General features: G+C 43.2%; 1 protein-coding gene across 1 annotated transcript in view; it reads left to right on the top strand.

The window, feature by feature from the left end:
- Positions 1–1,616, top strand: part of PRPF40A (pre-mRNA processing factor 40 homolog A) — a 391,586-nt gene extending 389,970 nt beyond the window's left edge. Inside the window, exon 27 of the mRNA XM_029605503.1 lies at positions 1,172–1,616. Coding sequence (XP_029461363.1) covers positions 1,172–1,264 — 93 coding nt within the window. The 3' untranslated portion in view covers positions 1,265–1,616. The remainder of the gene's footprint in view (positions 1–1,171) is intronic.
- The last annotated feature ends 19,798 nt before the right edge of the window (positions 1,617–21,414 follow it).

The raw sequence follows: 21,414 nt of genomic DNA, 5'->3' as shown, positions 1-21,414 counted from the left end.
CTTCTTTAGCCTTTCCTCATAGGGGAGCTGTTCCATCCCCTTTATCATTTTAGTTGCCCTTCTCTGCACCCAGTTACAGGCATTTCGCTCATACATGTAAAGCAGTGAGGAATGGTTTCAGAAACACACTGTATGACTGTAAGAAAAGGTTATGCTCTCTTTCTTTGAAGTATGACAAAATATTCAGAAAACCATAGTGGGATAGAAAGAGAATATCTAGGAATAAGACCAGAGGAAGAAACAGGAAAGCCAATAACTAGACAGTGTATGTAATTAGTTTTCTTCCAATCAAAATGTACCACATAGACCTGTAAATCTTTTATGTTTTCCCATGGTATGCTGCATTTAGTAGCTATGTATTTACACTGTTAATCATTTTATTATTCATAAATGTGAACTGGTTGTTCCAAATACTGAATGACGTATTCTGCATAATGCACTTGATCCACACTGAGTAAAGCTGTTTTGAAGAATAATCTCAGTTGACACATTGTTTTTGTATATTTTTGTTTTCTGTCTCCATTTAACATTGGAATTGTTTGCTTTTTTTTATCCCTTTTCGTCTGTGTTCAGTCATACAAAGGACAACATGTTTAAGATATTTTCATATTTTAACATATCTTCTCAAATTTTGTGTTTAACATTTGGTACTAGGAGGAAGGCTGTAAGTTGTGTAGCAATATATATGCCATTACTGCTAAGGCCGAACACTTCAGGACTGCTTTCCCCCTAATACTTAATCTTTTATTATAAATCCATGATTCTATTAGTCATTGTTGACTGTGAATAAGCACTAATTGAAAACCCATGACATGAAATTGCAAAGAAAATGCTAGTGGATGGATTTGAGAAGATGCTGTAAGTCTGTTTAAGTTTAAAAATCTGTAACTTTTTGTGATGAAATACCTGGACATTTTTACTTTGGCTACATTTCAATGTGTATGCTTTACATTGCAAGAACTAAAAATAATGGATTCCACTGTATTAAGTTGTATACTTTATCGCAAAATGGAACATTATGTCCTTTTATTTCCATCTTGAATACGTATTGCTGCCATAAACAGAGCACAATACACACAGGTGAGGACTTACACCAGCAATAGTGGACTCTAGATCATATACATATGAAAGTTCTGGACCTATAATAGTCATTGCTTACATTTCTTTGCAGGGTAATTGGGATACATCAGGCAGTGAGTTGAGTGAAGGAGAATTAGAAAGCCGAAGAAGAACCCTTTTGGAGCAACTGGATGATGATCAATAAGAAATTATACCAAATGTGTTTACAATAAAATTTAATTAAATAAAACTGATTATTTTTGTTATTGTTTGCGAAAAAGTTTCTAATATTAAGTTCCACTGAAATAACACTGGTTATAACCTAAAAAATAGCTGCTATTGTAAAGCTGGCAGCTGTTGTGGGTCATTATATCAGCATCTGTTCTGAGATGTTATTTTTAACATCAAATCCAATTGTAAATTTAATTTGAATAAGTTGCCTTAAGGACCTAGTATAGAATGTGCCACCAAATTTTAAGTGATAAGCTCATCTAGAAAATCAGTGTTGGCTAAAGTTCTTTAAAAAAATAAATAAAAAAATTTATTAAAAATGTTCAGTCTTTGTCCTTTGAGAAGCTATTTCTGTGATACATTCTTTACCATTTCTGATTGGAATATTTTTGTACATTTTTATCAGATTAAATCATTGTAGTCTTGCTTGTGTTAGTATTTATTCAACGTGTTCAATGTAGCTCAAGTAGAACTATGGCTTACTTATTGGAACAATTGCACTATAGCTCAGAGAAGGAACAAATGAAGAAATTGCATGATTAAGCACCCATTCTGGACTTTAGGAATTGTCCTCTCATTTGCAGATCATGGAGAAACAATTGCATTTAATAATTTATAAGTTTTATAATTTGAAAAAAGTGATTTTGGAAGAAGGCATCTAGATTCAAACTGAACTAGATATGAAAAATTTTCAAAAGGATTAGTTTTAGATTTCTATGCTGTTGCTTATTTTATTTAAAATGTTACCTGTCCTTCCATAGTTTAGGGTGGGGTACAATAAAACACAAGAAATGATTCCAATAAAATGTCTGAATTACATGTAACAATCATAGATCAAGAACATGACAAATAACACATTTTGGCCAAGAGATGTTATAAGCCAGTTTAAAAAGGTAAGTCTTGAGGGATTTTTTTTTAAAGGATATTTGAGGCATCTCAGATCTAGGGAGGGAATTCCATTAGGGTAGGGGCAGCATTCATCAAGATGTGCGAGCTTTGCTGAGGGTATATTGAGGAGACCTTGGCCAGAGGATCACAGTGATGGGGTCAGTGTGTAAAGGTTGAGCATTGAAGAGATCCAAGGAGAGGAAATATTGTTCAATATGTTGTGGACAGTAATTGCAAGTTTATATTGAATTCAGAAAAAATGTAAAGATTGAAGGATAGAAATGATATGGGTCATGGACAAGTGTATTAGAAGACAGGCAGCCAAAGTTTGCAAGATTTGAAGGGGTCTGATGATATAGGCAGGAAGACCAGTTAAAGGAGTGGTAGTAATCTAAGCTAGAATACAAATGATTGAAGAACCATTCGAAAAAAGTTTCTGAGAAGGCAAAGTTTGAAGAGAAGGGGAAAGAGAATCAGTGTGTTTGCATGGAGAGTGAAGGGTCAGTGAGAGCACCAACATTGCATACTGTCTGAGAAATTAGAAATTGACAATCATTTATTATGATAGGGTATAGACGAAGATGGAAATCTAGACAAAATGAGAACTTCAGGTTTATTGAGGTTAAGCGAAAGCTTATTAGAACATAACCAGTGTTGAAAAGTAGAAATACAGAGTGAGGCAAATTGTTTAGATTGATACCTGGAGGATTTAAGAGGAAAAAAGAACCGAATATCATCAGCATATAATCCGTAGTGTACCTCAAGGCTGGCAAGGAGACTACAAAGAGGAGTAAGGTAAATATTGAACAGGGCAGCTGACAAAGCAGAGCCTTGGGGTACACCAGATGAGAGAGGAAACCAAGAGGAATGATGGGAACCAATCGACTTGTTGGGTACAAGAGGAAAGATAGGGTTAGAATCAGTTGTAAACGCCAGAAAGACGAGATAAAAGAATGGTGTGGTTGATAGTGTTCAATATTGCAGAAATATCTCGGCGGAACGACGTATACTGGGTTCCAGAATCAAAACTCTGGCAGGTAGAATCAAAGCTGGATAAAAGCATTTCAATGTTGTAAAATTTCTGCAACCCGAATTGATACTGCTCCAGTGTATGATGTTCATCCAAAAGAACAGTAAGCTGTTTCAGGATAACATTATCAGTAACTTTTGCCTGAAAAGGCAGAGATGAAATGGGACAATAGTTTGCTATGATTGAGGGGACAGAAGAGAGATTCTCTCATATGGGTCAGATAGTGGCTCTTTTTAAACAGGTGACCAGCCAACAGATAGTGAAGAGTTGACAAAGTCGGTAATGAAATGAGCAATGTCATGATGGAATATTTTTAATTATGTAGTGGGACAAGAGTTTAATGGACTAGTGCTATTGTTTAGTTTAGAGATATTGTAGATAATTTCTGGGAGATAGTAGAAAAGTTATCTCAACTTGATCCATCAGAGAGCAGAGTCTCAGATAATGGGCTGCTATCATTGGGAAAATTGATGTGGATCATTCGGTTTTATGAGAAGTGCATTGCAAATGTCTCAGCTATGTTAAGACCAAGTGAAGGTAAAGTAAGGGTAGAAGTGGCAGGTGAAACAATCTCCTTAACCAAATGAAAAAATTCTCATGGGTTATTAAAAGATAGGGAAAGTTTGGAATAAATGTGGGCTTGCCTAGCAGCCAGACTTGCTGCACGATAAGCTGATAGAGTGGCTCTGTATGTCTCAAGTAGTTCAGGACTTGGATTTTCCTCTCCGAGTCTAAGAACCTGCTAGGGGCGGTCTTTTTGTGTCTTTTGCTAACTATTTTTAAAGGAGCCAATTGTTTAACAACAGTTTGAAGCAAGGAGTCCCAAAGCACCAATAGAGCATCAGGGGGCTTAGAATGTCCAGTCAAAGGGACAAATTTAGTTTTCATATCATCAAGGTCAATGAAACCTCTCATTGAAAATGAAACTGACCAGAAGGAGAGGAGAAGTCATCTTGAGGTAATAAAGAGAGAGACATTTAAAAAATGGTCTGACTAATGAACCATGGTAGCTAAAACATTTGCATGGAGCTTAGAGAACTGTTCAGGATTCAAGAAAATGAGATCAAGAGTGTAACTTGCCCAATGTGTCAGGCCAGAGATAATTTGTTCAAACCCAAAGGCAGAAAGAGTGTTTAGAAAAGTTGAATATGTATGTGACAAAGGGACATGATCGATTTGTAACTTAGTCATCTAAAACCACGGCAACCATCAGGTTAGCAGCAGCAGATGTAAGGGATTTAATAAGAGAAGATATGTTATGTTGAAGACCTAGTAGGCAATAAGAAGCAGATATTGAACTGTTTTGATTTGAGAAATAACATTTCATAAGAAAAAGGATTAGAAATGGAAAGTTTGGTGAATTGAATTGATTTTTTTTTTTTTTTTTAAACACAGCTAAACCTCCATCTCTACAGGATTCGTGAGGTGCTGAATGTAAGAGGAAGGCAACATAGATTTAGAATGGGAGTGTCAATCATGTAACCAGGTTTCTGTAATACAAAGACAGGTTTGATAGTAGAGAGAAAGTTTATATATAACATTAGCTTTCCTGGACCTGATATTGTTAAAAACCTGGAGCATTATTTTGATAATTATGCCAGTGTTTTTGCAGGCGTTCTATTATCTGATGCTTTTGTTCCCTTAGCCATTCTGTACTATATACTACCTTCTTATACATTATATGATCTTAAACCACTCTGTGCAAATATGTAATAGAAACTGCTGCTGCATGCTAAATTTATCACTTAATATTGAAAATAGGTCTAGCTTCTCATCTATATTCAAAAATGTAAGAGAGAAATATGGAATATTATGTATATCTGAAATTATCTTTAACAGAAAACTTGAAGTCCACACAAGTGCCCGCAACATGCTCATAAAGAATATGCTGTCCAGTAGTAGGTGCTATTTTTGTTCTCACAGGACAAGCAGGATGGTAATCTTCACATTTGGGTGACATCACAGGATGAAGCCCAATCACAGAACACTTCTGTCAAAGTTTCCAGACCCAGCGTAGCACTAACCCTGCAGCCAGCAGGGGTCCCCCTTCAGTCTTCTTTTTTCCACGCAGCAGTAGCCACGGGGTTAAGGAGCTCTGCAGAGATTCCTGATGGGAATTTTCCTCATGGAATTCCTAAAATTTAATTTACCCCACAGGTGTCCCTCCTTCAACTTTTTCAAGCCGTGGTACTCCGGTAAGTTTTTTTACCCGTTTTCCGTCTATTACCATCGAGTTTGGCCCTCGCGGCCTACTGGCCATCGACCGTACCACGGCTCAATTTTTTCATGGCCATGGCATCGGGGTTCCGCCAATGCCCGGACTGTAATTGCACCATGTCCATCACAGACCCCCAAAAGTCTGTGTAAAATGTCTCAGATGTGAGCACGATGTCCTAACCTGCACCAAATGTGCCCTAATGACACCAAAAGGTCGCAAGACCAGAATGGAGAAGATGGAACTTCTCTTCCGTGCTCAAACCCCAACGCCGTCTATTGCATTGACATCATCAGAACCGGCACCGTCAACTTTGTGCCAGTATAGACCTCTGGCCAGTGACCGTCCGGCATCGACGACTTCTCAGCCTTTAACACCCTCAACTCCCCCTCAGGACTGTGGGGATCGTAGAGATAAACCGCCACTGGCATCGAAAGTCTCGGGCCATCGAGGGAGTGAAATCATTGACCTCACCATCATCCGAGCCGCTGTCGAAGAAACCCCGTCCAGAAAAGGCACTGACCTTTTCGGCGACCAGGTCACCGAGGCAACCCTCACCCGACAGGGTGAGGGTTGCCTCGGTGACCTGGTCGCCTTTAACGGTGGTCCCTCTAGCTATGCCTCTGCCTCCTTCTTCTGTTCCGCAGCCGGGGCTGCTTGCTCCAGGTCTCCAAGAAGAACTGGACAGGATGGTTCAGGAGGCCATTGACAAGGCGATGCATTGACTCTAAGTTCCTCTGGCACGGACACTGGTACCGATTGTGGAACTGACCACCGACCCGATTCCAGCAGTGTTGGCACCGCTGCTCTCGAGGATGGAAGCATTCATGGCTGCGTTTCCACCGATGGACCCTGGGTCACCGATAGCTCCAGTGCCCGCCCTGCTTACTTTGTCATCGGGAGGAGAAACACCGTTCCGCATCCCTCCAGCGGGAGTTCTGCCGATGCCTCAGCCATTGGTGCCAATACATCCGTTGGTGCCGCCGATACGTCCATTGGCGCCACCAAGCCATCCCTCGATGCCTGCACCGGTGCCTTTGATGCCTTCATCGGTGCCTCCAGTTATTCCTTCAAGTCCTTCGGAGCCTAGACCAGGACCGTCAGGGATCCCACCACCCTGTCCTCTAGTCCCTAGAGGAGCAGGTGCTGATCCCTATGATACCTGGACTGATAATTCTTCACCAGACACCGATGATTTGCCTTCACCACCTTCACCTACTGAAAGCAGAAAGCGTTCTCCTCCAGAGGACCTTTCCTTTATAAATTTTGTGAAGGAGATGTCTGAATTGGTTCCCTTCCAATTACAGACTGAACAGGACGATAGGCATCAAATGATGGAGTTGTTACAATTCCTGGATGCTCCCAAGGAAATAACCTCCATCCCTATTCATCAGGTTCTTTTGGATCTCCTCAAAAAACTGGGAACATCCTGGCTCTGTTGCTCCAGTCAACAGTAAAGCTGACACCACCTATCTCGTACAGTCAGCTCCAGGCTTTCATAAACTTCAATTGGATCACCAATCTGTGGTTGTAGAATCTGCCCAAAAAAGAGCAAGGAGATCAAAACCTCACACTTCCTTTCCCCCAGGCAAGGAACAAATTTCTAGATGCCATTGGTCGCTGTGTCTTCCAGGGATCAATGCTCATCTCCAGAATTGCCTCTTATCAGCTCTATATGACCTAATATAGTAGGGTCTTATTTAAGCAGATACAAGACTTGGCAGACTCCCTGCCTCAGCAATTTCAAGATCAACTCCAAACCCTAGTAAACAAGGGTTTTGAGGCAGGCAAGCATGAGATCAGATCATCTTACGATATCTTTGACAATGCTACCAGGGTATCTGCAGCTGCTATCTCAGCAAGACGATGGGCCTGGTTCAAGTCTTCTGACCTTCGCCCAGCAGTACAAGACAGATTATCCAACCTGCCTTGTGTAGGAGATAATCTGGCGAGCAGATTCAACGAACGGTGGTGGAACTCAAGGACCAGCATGAGACCCTGCGACAGCTCTCTGATGTCTTCTGAGTACTCTTCAAAACAGCCCTTCCGAAAGGACTCTTAAGAAGTCATTCTTCTACCCGAAGAAATCCTACCTGCCACCAGCTAGAACCCGTTCTACAAGACCGTTTCAAAAAACCCAGTCTCTTTAGACACGAAAACAAAAACCGCAAGCAGCTCGTCAACCAGGTCCTGCCTCTGGTTTTTGACTCCTGCATAAAGAGCAGCAGCCAGCTTCCATTGCCCCACCTACCAGTGGGAGGTCGATTGTGCCATTTCAACAACAGGTGCCACTCAATCGCCTCAGACCAGTGTCCCTGGCAATAATTGCTCAGGGTTATCATCTGAACTTTCCATTCCACCGGACTCCCCACCTCTACCGATGTGGAGAATATCCGATCACTCCATTCCTCCTCCTCCTCCTCCTCCTCCAGTGCAAGGCAATAGAACCAGTACCCTATTCTCAGCATGGCCTAGGGTTCTATTCCCGGTCCTTTCTAATCCTCCAAAAATCGGGGGGTGTTCGTCCAATTCTGGACCTACGTGCCCTCAACAAAGTACCTCCAGCAAGAGAAGTTAAAAATGGTAACCTTGGGCTCTCTTCTTCCTCTTCTACAAAGAGGAGACTGGCTCTGCTCCCTAGAGCTCCAGGACGCATACACTCATATCTCGATAATTCCATCCCATCGCAAATACCTGAGGTTTCTAGTAGGCCCCAAGCACTATCAGTACTGAGTGCGTCCATTCAGCCTCACGTCTGCACCATGAGTCTTCACAAAATGCCTTGTAGTAGTTGCAGCCTTCCTCAGGACTCAAGGTGTTCATGTTTACCCCTATCTAGATGATTGTTTAATCAAGGCTCCCACTCAGCAAGCTGCTCTGTCATCCCTACATCTTACCTTACACACTCTAATTTCACTCGGATTTCTCGTCAACTATGACAAATCCTACTTAGTCCCATCTCAAACCTTATTGTTCATTGGGGCAGACTTGGACACCTTGCAGGCAAAGGCTTTTCTGCCTCGACAGCAAGCTCTCATTCTCATGTCTCTTCCACACCAGCTGCAGTCTCACCACTCCACAACTGCACACCACTTTCTCAGCCTCCTGGGACACATGGCGTCCTCAGTTAAGGTCACCCCAATGGCCTGCTTGGACATGAGCGTGATGCAGTGGACTCTAAGGTCCCAATGGACTCAATCCATTCAGCCCCTGTCTATCATTGACTCACTCTGTCAGTCTCTCGCCTGGTGGAGAAATCAGGTAACAAGGCTTGCCCTTCCAGGCTCCAGACCCTCAAATAACTCTCACCACCGATGCTTCCAATCTCGGCTGGGGAGCCCACGTGGCTGAGCTGCAGACACAAGGATCTTGGTCTCCAGAGGAAACCAAACACCAAATAAATTTCCTGGAGCTTTGAGCAATCAGATATGCCCTCAGGGTATTTCAGGATCTCCTCTCCAATCAAGTCATCCTGATCCAGACAGACAACCAGGTGGCCATGTGGTACATCAACAAACAGGGAGGGACAGGCTCCTACCTTCTGTGTCAGGAAGCTGTACAGATATGGGCGGAGGCCCTCTCCCGCTTGATGTACTTCAGGGCCACCTACTTGCCGGGAGTGGACAATGTGGTGGCAGACAAGCTGAGTCACTCCTTTCAACCGCACGAGTGGTCTCTCAACCCCTCAGTAGTGAACTCTATCTTCCAACCATGGGGTTATCCTCAAATAGACCTCTTTGCATCACCTCAAAATCGCAAAGTAGACAACCTCTCTCTCACTCGCAGCCAACACTATCAGCAAAGAGATGCGTTCTCCCTCTCATGGACAACCAGTCTCCTATATGCATTCCCTCCACTTCCACTTCTCTTGAAGACTCTCATGAAGTTAAGTCAGGACAAGGGAACCATGATCCTGATAGCACCTCACTGGCTGCATCAAGTGTGGTTTCCAATATTTCAGGATCTCTCCATTTGCAGGCACATTCCCTTGAGACAGGACCCGCTTGTAATCACTCAAAACAGTGGGTGCCTATGCCACCCCAATCTTCAAGCCTTGTCCCTGATGGCATGATTGTTGAAAGGTTAATCCTTCAGCCCCTTAACCTTTCTGAACCAGTTTCCCATGTCCTGATTGCTTCATGGAAGCCTTCCATGAGATAATCTTATTCTTACAAATGGACCAGGTTTACGTCATGGTGCTCTTCTCAGTCCCTTGACCCCTTTACCTGTCCAATCATGAAGTTTATGGACTATCTCTGGCACTTGTCAGAGTCAGGTCTAAAAACTTCCTCCATCAGGATGTATGTCAGTGCGGTAGCTGCCTTCCATAAAGGTGTCGGGGATGTTCCCATATCAGTACAACTCTTTGTAACACGTTTTTTGAAGGGCTTGCTTCACCTCAAGCCTCCTCTGCACCCTCCGGCCCCTTCTTGGGACCTCAACCTTGTTTTGGGTTGGCTCATGAAACCATTCGAGCCTCTTCAATCCTGTGACCTTTGATATCTCACATGGAAAGTGATTTTCCTTTTGGCAATCACTTCCACTCACAGAGTTAGTGAATTACAGACTCTAGTTACCTATGCGCCTTACACTAAACTTCTGAAGGACCAGGCGGTACTCCGCACTCACCCTAAATTCTTGCCTAAGGTAGTTTTGGAGTTTCATCTCAATCAATCCATTATACTACCAGGCTAATAACTGCCTAGGATAAACCTATGTTTTTGTATCTTACAGTTTTTGTTGATTTATATATTTATCTCTCTCTAATTGTTTCTTAGTTTAAACTCTGTACTGTCTTCCATTGCCCAGGTTTTATGCTCCCTGTTTAATGTAACTTTACTTTCTACCTTGATGTTAATTGGTTTCCCCTCAGTTACATTGTAAACCGGTACGATAAGACCTAGTCTTGAGCATCGGTATAGGAAAAGAAATTAAATAAATAAATAAATAAATAAAATAAATACTATCTACCTTTTTTCCCAGGCCCCATTCCAATCCTGGAGAGCAGGCTCTGCATACCCTTGACTGCAAACGGGCTCTAGCGTTCTACCTAGACTGTACAGCTGCCCACAGGAAAAGCACTCAATTGCTTGTCTCTTTCCATCCTATCAAATTGGGGCAGCCTGTGGGTAAACAGACTCCTCCTGGTTGGCGGACTGCACATTCTGTGAGGGCCATGGCAACTTCAGTAGCACACCTATGCTCGGTGCTGCTTCTTACTCTCTTACTTTGTGATTACCATATCCGGTGCTGCTTCTTGACATTTGCAGGGCTGCCACCTGGAGTTCGCTCCATACCTTTACAGCCCATTATTTCTTAAAGCTGGAAGACAAGATTCCATCTTCAGCCAGTCTGTCTTGTGCAACCTATTTACAACGTGACATACCAAAACCCTTCCACCTGCCCGGTGGGGTTCAAGATGCCCTTGGTCAAATTTCATCCCAGGCCTAGTGCCTTGCACGTATGAGTACATTTTGTGCATACTCAGACATCCTCAGCTCGGTACTCACCCATTTGTGAGTACCATCCTGCTTGTCCTGTGAGAAAGCAAAAGTTGCTTACCTGTAACAGGTGTTCTCACAGGACAGCAGGATGTTAGTCCTCATGAAACCCGGCCCGCCGCCATGCAGTGTTGGGTTTGTAACACTTCCTTATTTTATTTTCAGCACTACCTGTAGCTTTTTAACAAGACTGAAGGGGGACCCCTGCTGGCTGCAGGGTTAGTGCCATGCTGAGCATGCCCGGGAGGAGCCAGTCAGTTCTGGAACCTTTGACGGATGTGTTCCGTGATTAGGCTCCATCCTGTGATGTCACCCATATGTGAGGACTAACATCGTGCTGTCCTGTGAGAACACCTGTTACAGGTAAGCAACATTTGCTTAATGTGCTGTATAGTATGTTAATAGAGGGAATCAAATTGAACCTGAACTTTACCAAGCATCAGATTGAGCCTTTATTTGATTCTGAATAGGAATAGTACCTGAACCAGAGCTGACCTATAAAAAAAAATTTAAGTTACTGCTTCAGACTTAAAAAAAAAAAAAAATGCAGTAAGCTCACTAGCTCCAGAATGAACACACAAAACCAATAGCTGGGAGCTTTATATTTTGGTTTTGTTAGTATAAATAATACATTTGAAATTATTACTTTAAGCACTTAGAATTTGTCTTTTTTTTAAGCAAGTAGTTGCCTCTTGCTCCTTTGGTAACCAAGGCTGGGATCTAGTGTCATAACTAGCAGGGTATTTCTGCTCCATCCCTATCTCCCTCAGTTTTATTTCCCCTCTCAACTTTTAGTCCAATGGAGTCCATGCCTGTCTTCAAGAGCATATCATTGAGTGTGTATGCATAACTACCACAGGTATATTCATTACTGATATTCTGATATGCCAACCCATTATTTTGCTCTAGAGGACTGGAATGAATGTCACTGGTCTAGTAATTACAGTGCTAGTCCTCAACTGGCAGCCATGCATTGCTGATATGCTTTAATTTGAACAAACAAATAACTTTTTTTTAAGAAATAAAAGAGCAAAAACAAATTGGGGTTTCTGGTCTGATAAGGAGAAATATAAATAAATTAGGGTTTCTGGTATAAGGGGGAAATATAAATAAATTGACAAACTAAAGAGTAACAAATCACCAGGACCAGATAGGATCCACCCCAAAGTCATGAAAGAACTCAAACATGAAATTGCAAACTTGATACTAGTAAGCTGTAATCTATCATTTAAAATATTCACAATACCTGAAGACTTGTGTATGGCTAACAATTTTTTTTAAATGGCTCCAGGGGTGATCAAGGAAGCTACAGACCAGTGAAGCTGATGTCCGTGCCAAGCAGAATAATAGAAGCTGTTCTTAAAAAAGAAAAAAAAAATACTGGTTATAATGGGGAAGAGGCAATGTGTGTTAAGCAAAGGGATTTTTATGTGTAAATAAAAATGTAGATAAAAGTGAGCTAGATAATATAGTATGTCTGGATTTTAAAAGGCATTTGACAAGTTCCCCATGAGTCTCATCAGGAAATTATAGTCATGGAATAGGAGACAGTGCCCTGTTATGTCTGGCTTGGTAACTGGCTAAAAGACAGGAAACGGAAGAACTAAATGATCAGTTTTCCACATGAAGCAACAGCATTCATAGAATACCACAGAGCTTTTTACTGTGCTGCTTAACATAGTCATAAATAATCTGAAAAGGGAACAGGAAGTGAAGTGTTCAAAATTGCAGTTGACAAATTTATTCAAAGTTTTAAAAGCAGCTGCATGAGAGAAGCTGCAGAAGAACTTTGCAAGACTAGTAATTGTACATCTGAATGGCAGATTAGATTTAATGTGGAAAAGTGCAAAGTGATACATCTAGTGAAAAATAATCCTAATTATAGATCCAGAGTTGGGTTCTGTATTAGAAGTCACCACCCAACAAAGGACCTCGGAGTCTTTGTAGATGATACATTGAAATCCTCACCCACTGTGTGGCATCAGTCAAAGCAAATAAAATGTTGGGATGAACTAAAAGGAATGGACAATAAAATGGAAATTATCACATTGCCTCTGTTTTGATGAATAGTCAACTACACCTTGAGTAATGTGTAGTCACTTCATCTCAAAAAATGACAGTGGAACTAGAAAAAATGTGTGCAAGTCTGGTTGTACCATCCAAAAAACAGAGCTAGAAAGGGTACAAGGAAGAACAAAAATGATAAATGTGATGAAATAGCTCCCTTAAGATTCTTCAGTTTGAAGAAATGACAGAGGGGATACAATCATGAGTGGGATTGAACAGGTAAATTGGGGATGGTTATTTTATTTATCCTTTCAAATAGTACTAAGACTAGGGGATACACTTTGAAACTAAAACAAATTGGAGAAAGTATTTTTTCATTCAATGCATAGCCAAGTTGTGGCTGAAGGAAGTTGTCAAAGTATCTAGCGTATCTGAATTTAAAAATGGTTTGGACAAGTTCCCAGACAAAAAGTCCATAAGCCATTAACAACTAAGTAGATTTGGGAAAGCCACACCTGATCCCTGGGAGTGAGCAACAAGAAATGGATGTATTCTTTCAGATCTGCAAGGTACTTGTGATCTGGATTGGCCAATGTCTGAAACAGGATGCTAAGCTCAATGGGCCTTTGGTCTGACTCAGCATGGCACATTTTATGTTCTAATGTACAGATAACAGGTGCATTTATGCCATGAGACTGCAAAATGACTATATAAAAATGTCTTCCAGTACCCTCTTGAATTACATGACTGCCTTTTGCTATTTATAAAAAGTATGTAATCACAACCTTCAAGAAAAAGATTTCAGAAGGCTGCAGCCTCTTATTTCTCATGTCCACCATTAAGGTTTGGAAATATGTGCAGATCTTTTTCAAAACCATCTCTGATCTACTTTAGATACCCTGCATTGGGTACATTCAGTATGTTGCTATTACTAGCAACAGTAACATGGAAGAAACTTCGTTTTTGTGTACTTGCTAGGTTCTTATGGCCTGGATTGGCCACTGTTGGAAACAGGATGCTGGGCTTGATGGACCCTTGGTCTGACCGAGTATGGCATGTTCTTATTCTTAAGTTCAATTGTCTTTTGCAGACAAGTTTTCAAATTGTAGTGAAAATCCACTCTGATGTTCTAATTATTAATACTAATTTAAGAAAACACTAAGGTGCAAGTAACTGAAAAAGAGCAACAGGCTTTTTCTTAAAGAGAAACTTTCCTGCAATTTAAACTTTCCTGCAATTATTGCATTGGTTTTGTAAATCAAAGCATGGCAAAAATAACAAAATTATTTATAAAAAATATGGAAGTATGTTTTACAATATTGTATCTAACCAAATAATGTATCAGGTAACACAAATGAAAAGATTTGTCCAAATCTGGTTTATTGATTTAAACAGGAAAGCATTCATAAACTGTGGAATAGGTGGTTTATTTTTTAAATGATTTTTTTCCTTTTGAGCTTGAGCAAAGAAGCAATTGTGTACCATCACCTAGAGTCATCATTTTGCTATAAATTTCACATGAATAGCATCCATGGTAAGAAAAAGGGGGCGTGGTTAGAGTAATTTTTTAGTTACCACAACGCATGCTATTATAAATTTATTGCACCCATGATATTTTCACTTCGCAAGCTGCCCTGGCAAGAGAGAGAGGGAGAGGTCATTAGTAACTCGAGGTGAGGTTTTGTTGGTGACCTAAGTTATGGGGGTGATTTTACATGCACAGTCAGATATATGAACAGTAGGGATGTGAATCGTGTGCCCGATCGGGTTCAGCTGGAGGGAGAAAAAAATCTGATCGGTAGAGATGTGAATCGGAATCGGTTCCGATTCCTATTCACATCACTAATTTTTTTTAGTGAGACCCAAGCCGATAAAAAAAAAAACCCACCCCTACCCTTTAAAATTGACCCCTTAGCTTCCCCCACCCTCCAGAACCCCCCAAAATGTTTTACAAATACCTGGTGATCTAGCGGAAATGCCGGGAACAACCTCCCATTCTTGGGCCGTCGGCTGCGCTAATAAAAATGGTGCCGATGGCCCTTTGCCCTTACCATATGACAGGGTATCCGTGCCATTGGCCAGCCCTTGTCACATAGTAGGAGCACTGGATGGCTGGCGCCATTTTTAAAGATGGCACCGGCCATCCAGTGCTCCTACCATGTGACAGGGGCTGGCCAATTGCACGGATACACTGTCACATGGTTAGGGCAAAGGGCTATTGGCGCCATTTTTATTAGTGGCAGCCGATGGCCCGAGAACAAGAGATCACTCCCGGGACCACCACTGGACCACCAGGTAATTTTAAAATGTTTTGGGGGGGATCGGGAGGGTGGGGGAAGCTAAGGGGGTGTTTTTAAAGGGTCGGGTGGGTTTTTGGGGTTTTTTTGTTTGTTTGTTTTTTGTTGTTTTTTTTTTATCTGCGCCATTTTTATGAGTGGCAGCCGACGGCCCGAGAACGGGCAAGCAGTCCCGGGGCTTCCACTGGACCACCAGGTACATGTAAAAAGTTTTGGGGTGGGGGAAGGTAAGGGATTAGTTTTAAAGGGTCAGGGTGGGTATAGGGGTTGTTTTGGTGTGCCGGTTTTCCCACCCTCCCCCCAAATAACTCCCTTTAGTGGACACTATCCCGATTAACGATTTTTTCATGATAAATCAGGGGAATTTCTATTGTATCGCACTCTTTAACGATTTTTGACGATTTAAAAAATATCGGACAATATTTTAAATCGTCAAAAAACGATTCACATCCCTAACAAACAGCACAGTACACATTGGTGAAGATTTGATGTGATTTGGAACGAGGAAAGGTACACAAAGATGAGATTTCTACAATGTATTCTTGCCCCTAACTTGATAGCACCCAGTTAGAGAGTGCATGTAAAATTGCCCCCAAACCCTAGACCACCAACAAAACCTCACCTCAAGTTACTAGATGACCCTCCTATAGTGGTATAAATAAATGACAAATGTGTGCCACCCCATAGGCTCACTCGCTCACTCTCTCTCTCTCTCTCTCTCTCTCTCTCTCTCTCCCCCAAAACAGGATTTGCAATATTTATCGCAAATCTTGTTTTGGGCATATCGTACAGGTAGTTATTTCCGGTGTTAAAATGTGCAATAGTACATTTTTCTTTTTTTTATCATGATATAGTAGAGTTACATTTCCTTTTTATTTCATGTATGTTATCATTTAGTTTCCTGTTTCATGATGTGTAACTGATGAAAATTAATAAAATTTAAATAAAAAACAAAAAGTGCAATAACATGCGTTCCACTATCGCAAACAACATTAAACATCCCTCATTTTCATAAATGTTGCCCGAACTCCTCCCCTTTGACTAAATTTTCAAAATTTACATAGCATCATGCAATGTGAAAAATAACCCATTTTGATGAATGACCCTGCAAGTTTTTAAGCATTCTGAAAATACAGTGGCTTGCAAAAGTATTTGAACCCCCTAAAAAGTCAGCAGCTTTTTGTGGTTTACAAATGACATTTAAACATACTGGGGTACATTTTAAAACACAGCATATGTGCGTACTTTTGTTCGCATACCAGGCGTGAACAAAAGTACGCCGCGCGTATCTTATAAAATCCGGGGTCGGCACGCGCGTGCACATTTCTGCAACTTGCGCGCACCGAGCCCTGCGCTCGCTGCCCGTTCCCTCTGAGGCCGCTCCGAAATCGGAACGGCCTCAGAGGGAACTTTCCTTCCGCCTCCCCCCACCTTCTCCTACCTAACCCCCCCGGCCCTATCTAACCCCCCCCCCCCCCCCCAACCTCTGTCACACAAGTTATGCCTGCTTGAGGCAGGCGTAACTTTGCACGCGCTGGGCCGGCTGCCGCGCGCCATGTTCCGGTCCGGAGGCCGCGGCCACGCCCCCGGAACACCCACCCACTGTCTGGAACAATCTGTGATTTACCAACCAATATGCTCTGAAAGTAAATTTTCAAAATCAAAATTCATTATTTCTCTGCATTTTTCAGTTAAAATTAACTGAAAAATGCTGTTTGCATAAGTATTCAACCCCTTCAGACTAGTACTTGGTTGAACCACCTTTTCTTGCAATAACAGCTTTAGCTCTGTTGGGGTATGTTTCTGTCAGCTTTGCACGCTGAGATTCTTGCCTATTCTTTCTGGAAGATTTGCTCCAGGGTGTTCAGGTTGGTTGGATGATGCTTATGGACTGCAATTTTCAAATAATGCCACAGATACTCAATTGGATTGAGATCTGGACTTTGACTTGGTCATTGTAGAACATTCACCTTTTTGTAGATCAACCATTCCTGTGTTGCTTTGTGCTTCTGCTTGAGATCATTGTCCTGCTGAAACGAGAACTTTCTCCCAAGTTTTAGATTTTTAGCAGACTGAAGCAGGGTGTCTTGCAGTATCTCCTTGAATGTTACACAATCCATCTGACCTTCAATTTTAACAAGATGCACAGTCCCGACTGAGGAAAAGCATCCCCACAACATGATGCTGCCACCCCCATCCTTTACTTTTGGGATGATGTTTGCTGAGGAATGGGCAGTGTTATGTTTGTGCCACACAGCATTTTGCATTTTAGCCAAAAATTTTGTCTCATCTGACCACATAACCTTATCCCACATTTTAGCTGAGTCACTCTGATGCTTTCTGGCAAACTCCATGGGGTACATTTTAAAACATAGCTGCGTGATTCCGGCAGCATTGGCACTGCTGCTCTCGAGGATGGAAGCGCTCATTGCCGCTCTTCCACTGATGAAAATTGCGCGTAGCCGCACGTCTCTTATAAAATCCGGGGTTGGCGCGTGCAAGCAGGCGTAACTTTGTGCGTGCTGGGCGGGCTGCCGCGCGCCATGTTCCGGTCCGGGGGCTGGTCCGGAGGCCGCGGCCACGCCCCCAGAACGCCCCGGGCCGAAACCTCGCCCGCGGCACCGCACCCAGATGACGCGCCGACCACGTCACGCCCCCCTCGATGACACGCTGACTGTGTCACGCCGCCCGACACACCCACCCCAAGAAAGCCCCGGGACTTACGCGCCTCCCGGGGCTTTGCACGCACCAGAAGCCTATGCAATATAGGCTCTGCGCGCGCAGGGGCGTTTTAAAAGGGTTACGCGCACACCTTATGTGCGTAACCCTTTTAAAATCCGGCCCCATAAGTGCTGTGATATGTTTGAGGTTTATTTTTTTTTCAGTAATGGCTTCTTTCTAGCCACCCTTCCATGCAGGGCAGCTGTAGGCAGAGTTCTTGATATGGTTGACTGGTGCACCTCCATTGCAGTCTAAGCCACTGAATGCTGTAGCTCTTTCAAAATGATTGTTGGTCTCTGTGGCGTCCCTCATAAGTCGTCTCCTTGCTCTGATGCTCAGTTATGAGGGATGGCCTTGTCTAGCCAGTTTCTCACAGGACAAGCAGGATGGTAGTCCTCACATATGGATGACATCACAAGATGGAGCCCAATCACGAAAAACATCTGTCAATGTTTCCAGAACTTTGACTGGCCCCTACTGGGCATACCCAGCATGGCACTAACCCTGCAGCCAGCAGGGGTCCCCCATCAGTCTTTTTTTCCACACAGCAGTAGCCTCACTGTAAAGGAGCTCTGCAGAGATTCCTGACAGGAATTTTCCTCACGGAATTACCAAAAGTTAATTTGCCCCACACGGGTCCCTCCTTTAACTTTTTTCAGATCGCGGTACTCCGGTAAGTTTTTACCCATTTTCCAATTACCGTCGAGTTTGGCCCTTGCGGCCTATTGGCCGTCAACCGTACAGCGGCTCGATTTTTTCCATGGCGTCGGGGTTCTGTCGGTGCCCGGACTGTACTCGCACCATGTCCATCACAGACCCCCATAAAGTCTGTGATATGGGTCTAGGACGCGAGCACGATGTCTTGACTTGCACCAAATGTGCCCTCTCCCTGGCAGGGCCCAAACTCTGGAACTCTTTGCCTACTGATATCCGACTTGAGGACAATATTAATAGTTTCAAGAAACATTTAAAGACCTGGCTATTCCAGCAGGCTTTTAGCCAAATCAATTGATCTCCTGTTAGGTTCTGTGATTTGGGGAAATGTGGCATTGAAGGAATAGTGATGTGGGATGACTGGGTAACTTTTTGCTGGGTAATTGAGGCTGATGGGTTTATGTACTTTTTATTTATTTATTTATTTTTTAAATGTGCTAGTTTTAAATTAGTGTTTTTATTGTTTTTACTTATGCATTTTTTAAGAAAAGTATGTAAAGTTAGATTAGTTTTTATGAAGAATGTTTTTTTGAATTTGGTACTGCAAATTCAATGATTGTTAACCGGCTTGACATATATTTGAAAGTCGGTATATAAAGTTGTATAAATAAATAAATAATGACACCAAAAGGTCACAAGGCCAGAATGGAGAAGATGGAACTTCTCTTCCGTGCTCAAACCCCGACTGTGTCCATTGCATCGACGTCGTAGAGCTGGCACTGTCAACTTCATGCCAGCATCGACCACCGGCCGGCGACCGCCCGGCATCGATGACTTCTCAACCATCAACACCCTCTACTCCCCCTCAACACCGAGGGGATTGAAGGGAGAAACATCGCCATCGGCACTGAAAGACTCGGACCATCGAGGGAGTGAAATAGTCGACCTCGCCATTGTCCAAGCCGCCGAAGAAACCCCGCCCAGAAAAGGCACTGACCATTTCTGCGACCAAGTCACCGAGGGCAACCCTCACCCTCACCACCTTTAACGGTGGTCCCTCCGGCTATGCCTCTGCCTCCTTCTTCTGTTCCAGAGCCGGGGCTGCTTGCTCCAGGTCTCTGAGAAGAACTGGACCGGATGGTTCAGGAGGCCATCGACAAGGCGAATCAACGACTCCAGGTTCCTCCAGCACAGAGACCGGTACCGATTGCGGAACCATCCACCGACCCGATTCCGGCAGCATTGGCACTGCTGCTCTCCAGGATGGAAGCGCTCATTGCCACTCTTCCACTGATGGATCCTGGGTCCCCGATGGAGCAGATGCCCTCCCAGCTTACAATGTCATCGGGAGGAGAAACACCTTCCGCATCCCTCCATCGGAAGTTCTGCCTCAGCCATCGATGCCGATACGTCCCTCACCACCGATCCAACCATCGGTGCCGCTACGTCTGGCGCCACCGAGCCATCCATCGATGCCTGCGCTGGTTCCTTCGATGCCTTCATCTGTGCCTCCGATAATTCCTCCGATTCCTTCGGAGCCTAGACCAGGATCTTCAGGTATTCCACCACCCTGTCCCCCTCTAATTCCTAGAGGGACAGGTGCTGATCCCTACGACACCTGGACCGATGATTCCTCTCCAGACACCAATGATTTACCTTCACCACCTTCACCCACTGAAAGTAGGAAGCATTCTCCTCCAGAGGATCTCTCCTTTATAAATTTTGTGAAAGAAATGTCTGAATTGGTTCCCTTCCAATTGCAGACTGAACAGAATGATAGGCACCACATGATGGAGCTACTCCAATTCCTGGATGCCCCCAAAGTAATAACCTCCATTCCTATCCACCAGGTTCTTCTGAAGAAGAACTGGGAACATCCTGGCTCCATTCCTCCGGTCCGTAGGAAAGCTGACACTACTTATTTGGTGCAGTCGGCTCCAGGCTTTCAGTAATCACAATTGGATCACCACTCTGTAGTGGTGGAATCTGCACAGAAGAGAGCAAACATAGAAACATAGAAACGACGGCAGAAGAAGACCAAACGGCCCATCCAGTCTGCCCAGCAAGCTTTGCACTTTTTATTTTTTTTTTCTCAAACTTCTGTTAGCCTTGGCTCTTAGTAACCTTTTGGTTCTATTTCCCTTCCACCCCCACCATTAATGTAGAGAGCAGTGTTGGAACTGCATCTAAGTGAATATCTAGCTTAATTAGTTAGGGGTTAAAGAGATCAAAGCCCCTGGCAAGGTCACCGAGTCTTCCAAGGGTCAATGCTTATCTCTCGGATTGCCACCTATCAGCTCTATGTCCCAATATAACAGGGTCATTTTTAAGCAGATACAAGACTTGTCAGATTCCCTGCCTCAGCAATTTCAAGAACAGCTACAAACCCTAGTAAACAAGGGTTTTGAGGCAGGCAAGCATGAGATCAGGACATCTTATGACATCTTTGATACTTCTACTAGAGTATCTGCAGCTGCTATTTTGGCAAGAAGGTGGGCCTGGCTCAAGTCTTCTGACCTTTGCCCGGAAATACAAGACAGGTTATCCGACCTGCCTTGTGTCGGAGATAATCGGCCGGATTTTAAAAGGGTTACGCGCATAAGTTATGCAGACGGTGGCGGAACTTAAGGACCATCATGAGACCCTAAGACAGCTCTCTCTGATGCCTTCCGACTATTCTTCTAAGCAGCCCTTCAGAAAGAACTCTAAAAAGTCTTTCTTCCACCCGAAGAAGTCCTATCCGTCACCAGCCAAATCCCGTGCCACGAGACCTTATCAAAAACCACAGTCTCATCAAACACGTAAACAAAA

Source organism: Rhinatrema bivittatum, chromosome 6 (genome assembly GCF_901001135.1).
Source record: "Rhinatrema bivittatum chromosome 6, aRhiBiv1.1, whole genome shotgun sequence".
Lineage (NCBI taxonomy): Eukaryota > Metazoa > Chordata > Amphibia > Gymnophiona > Rhinatrematidae > Rhinatrema > Rhinatrema bivittatum.
The sequence above is the reverse complement of the archived record's forward strand: the minus strand, read 5'-3'. Positions and strand labels throughout refer to the sequence as shown.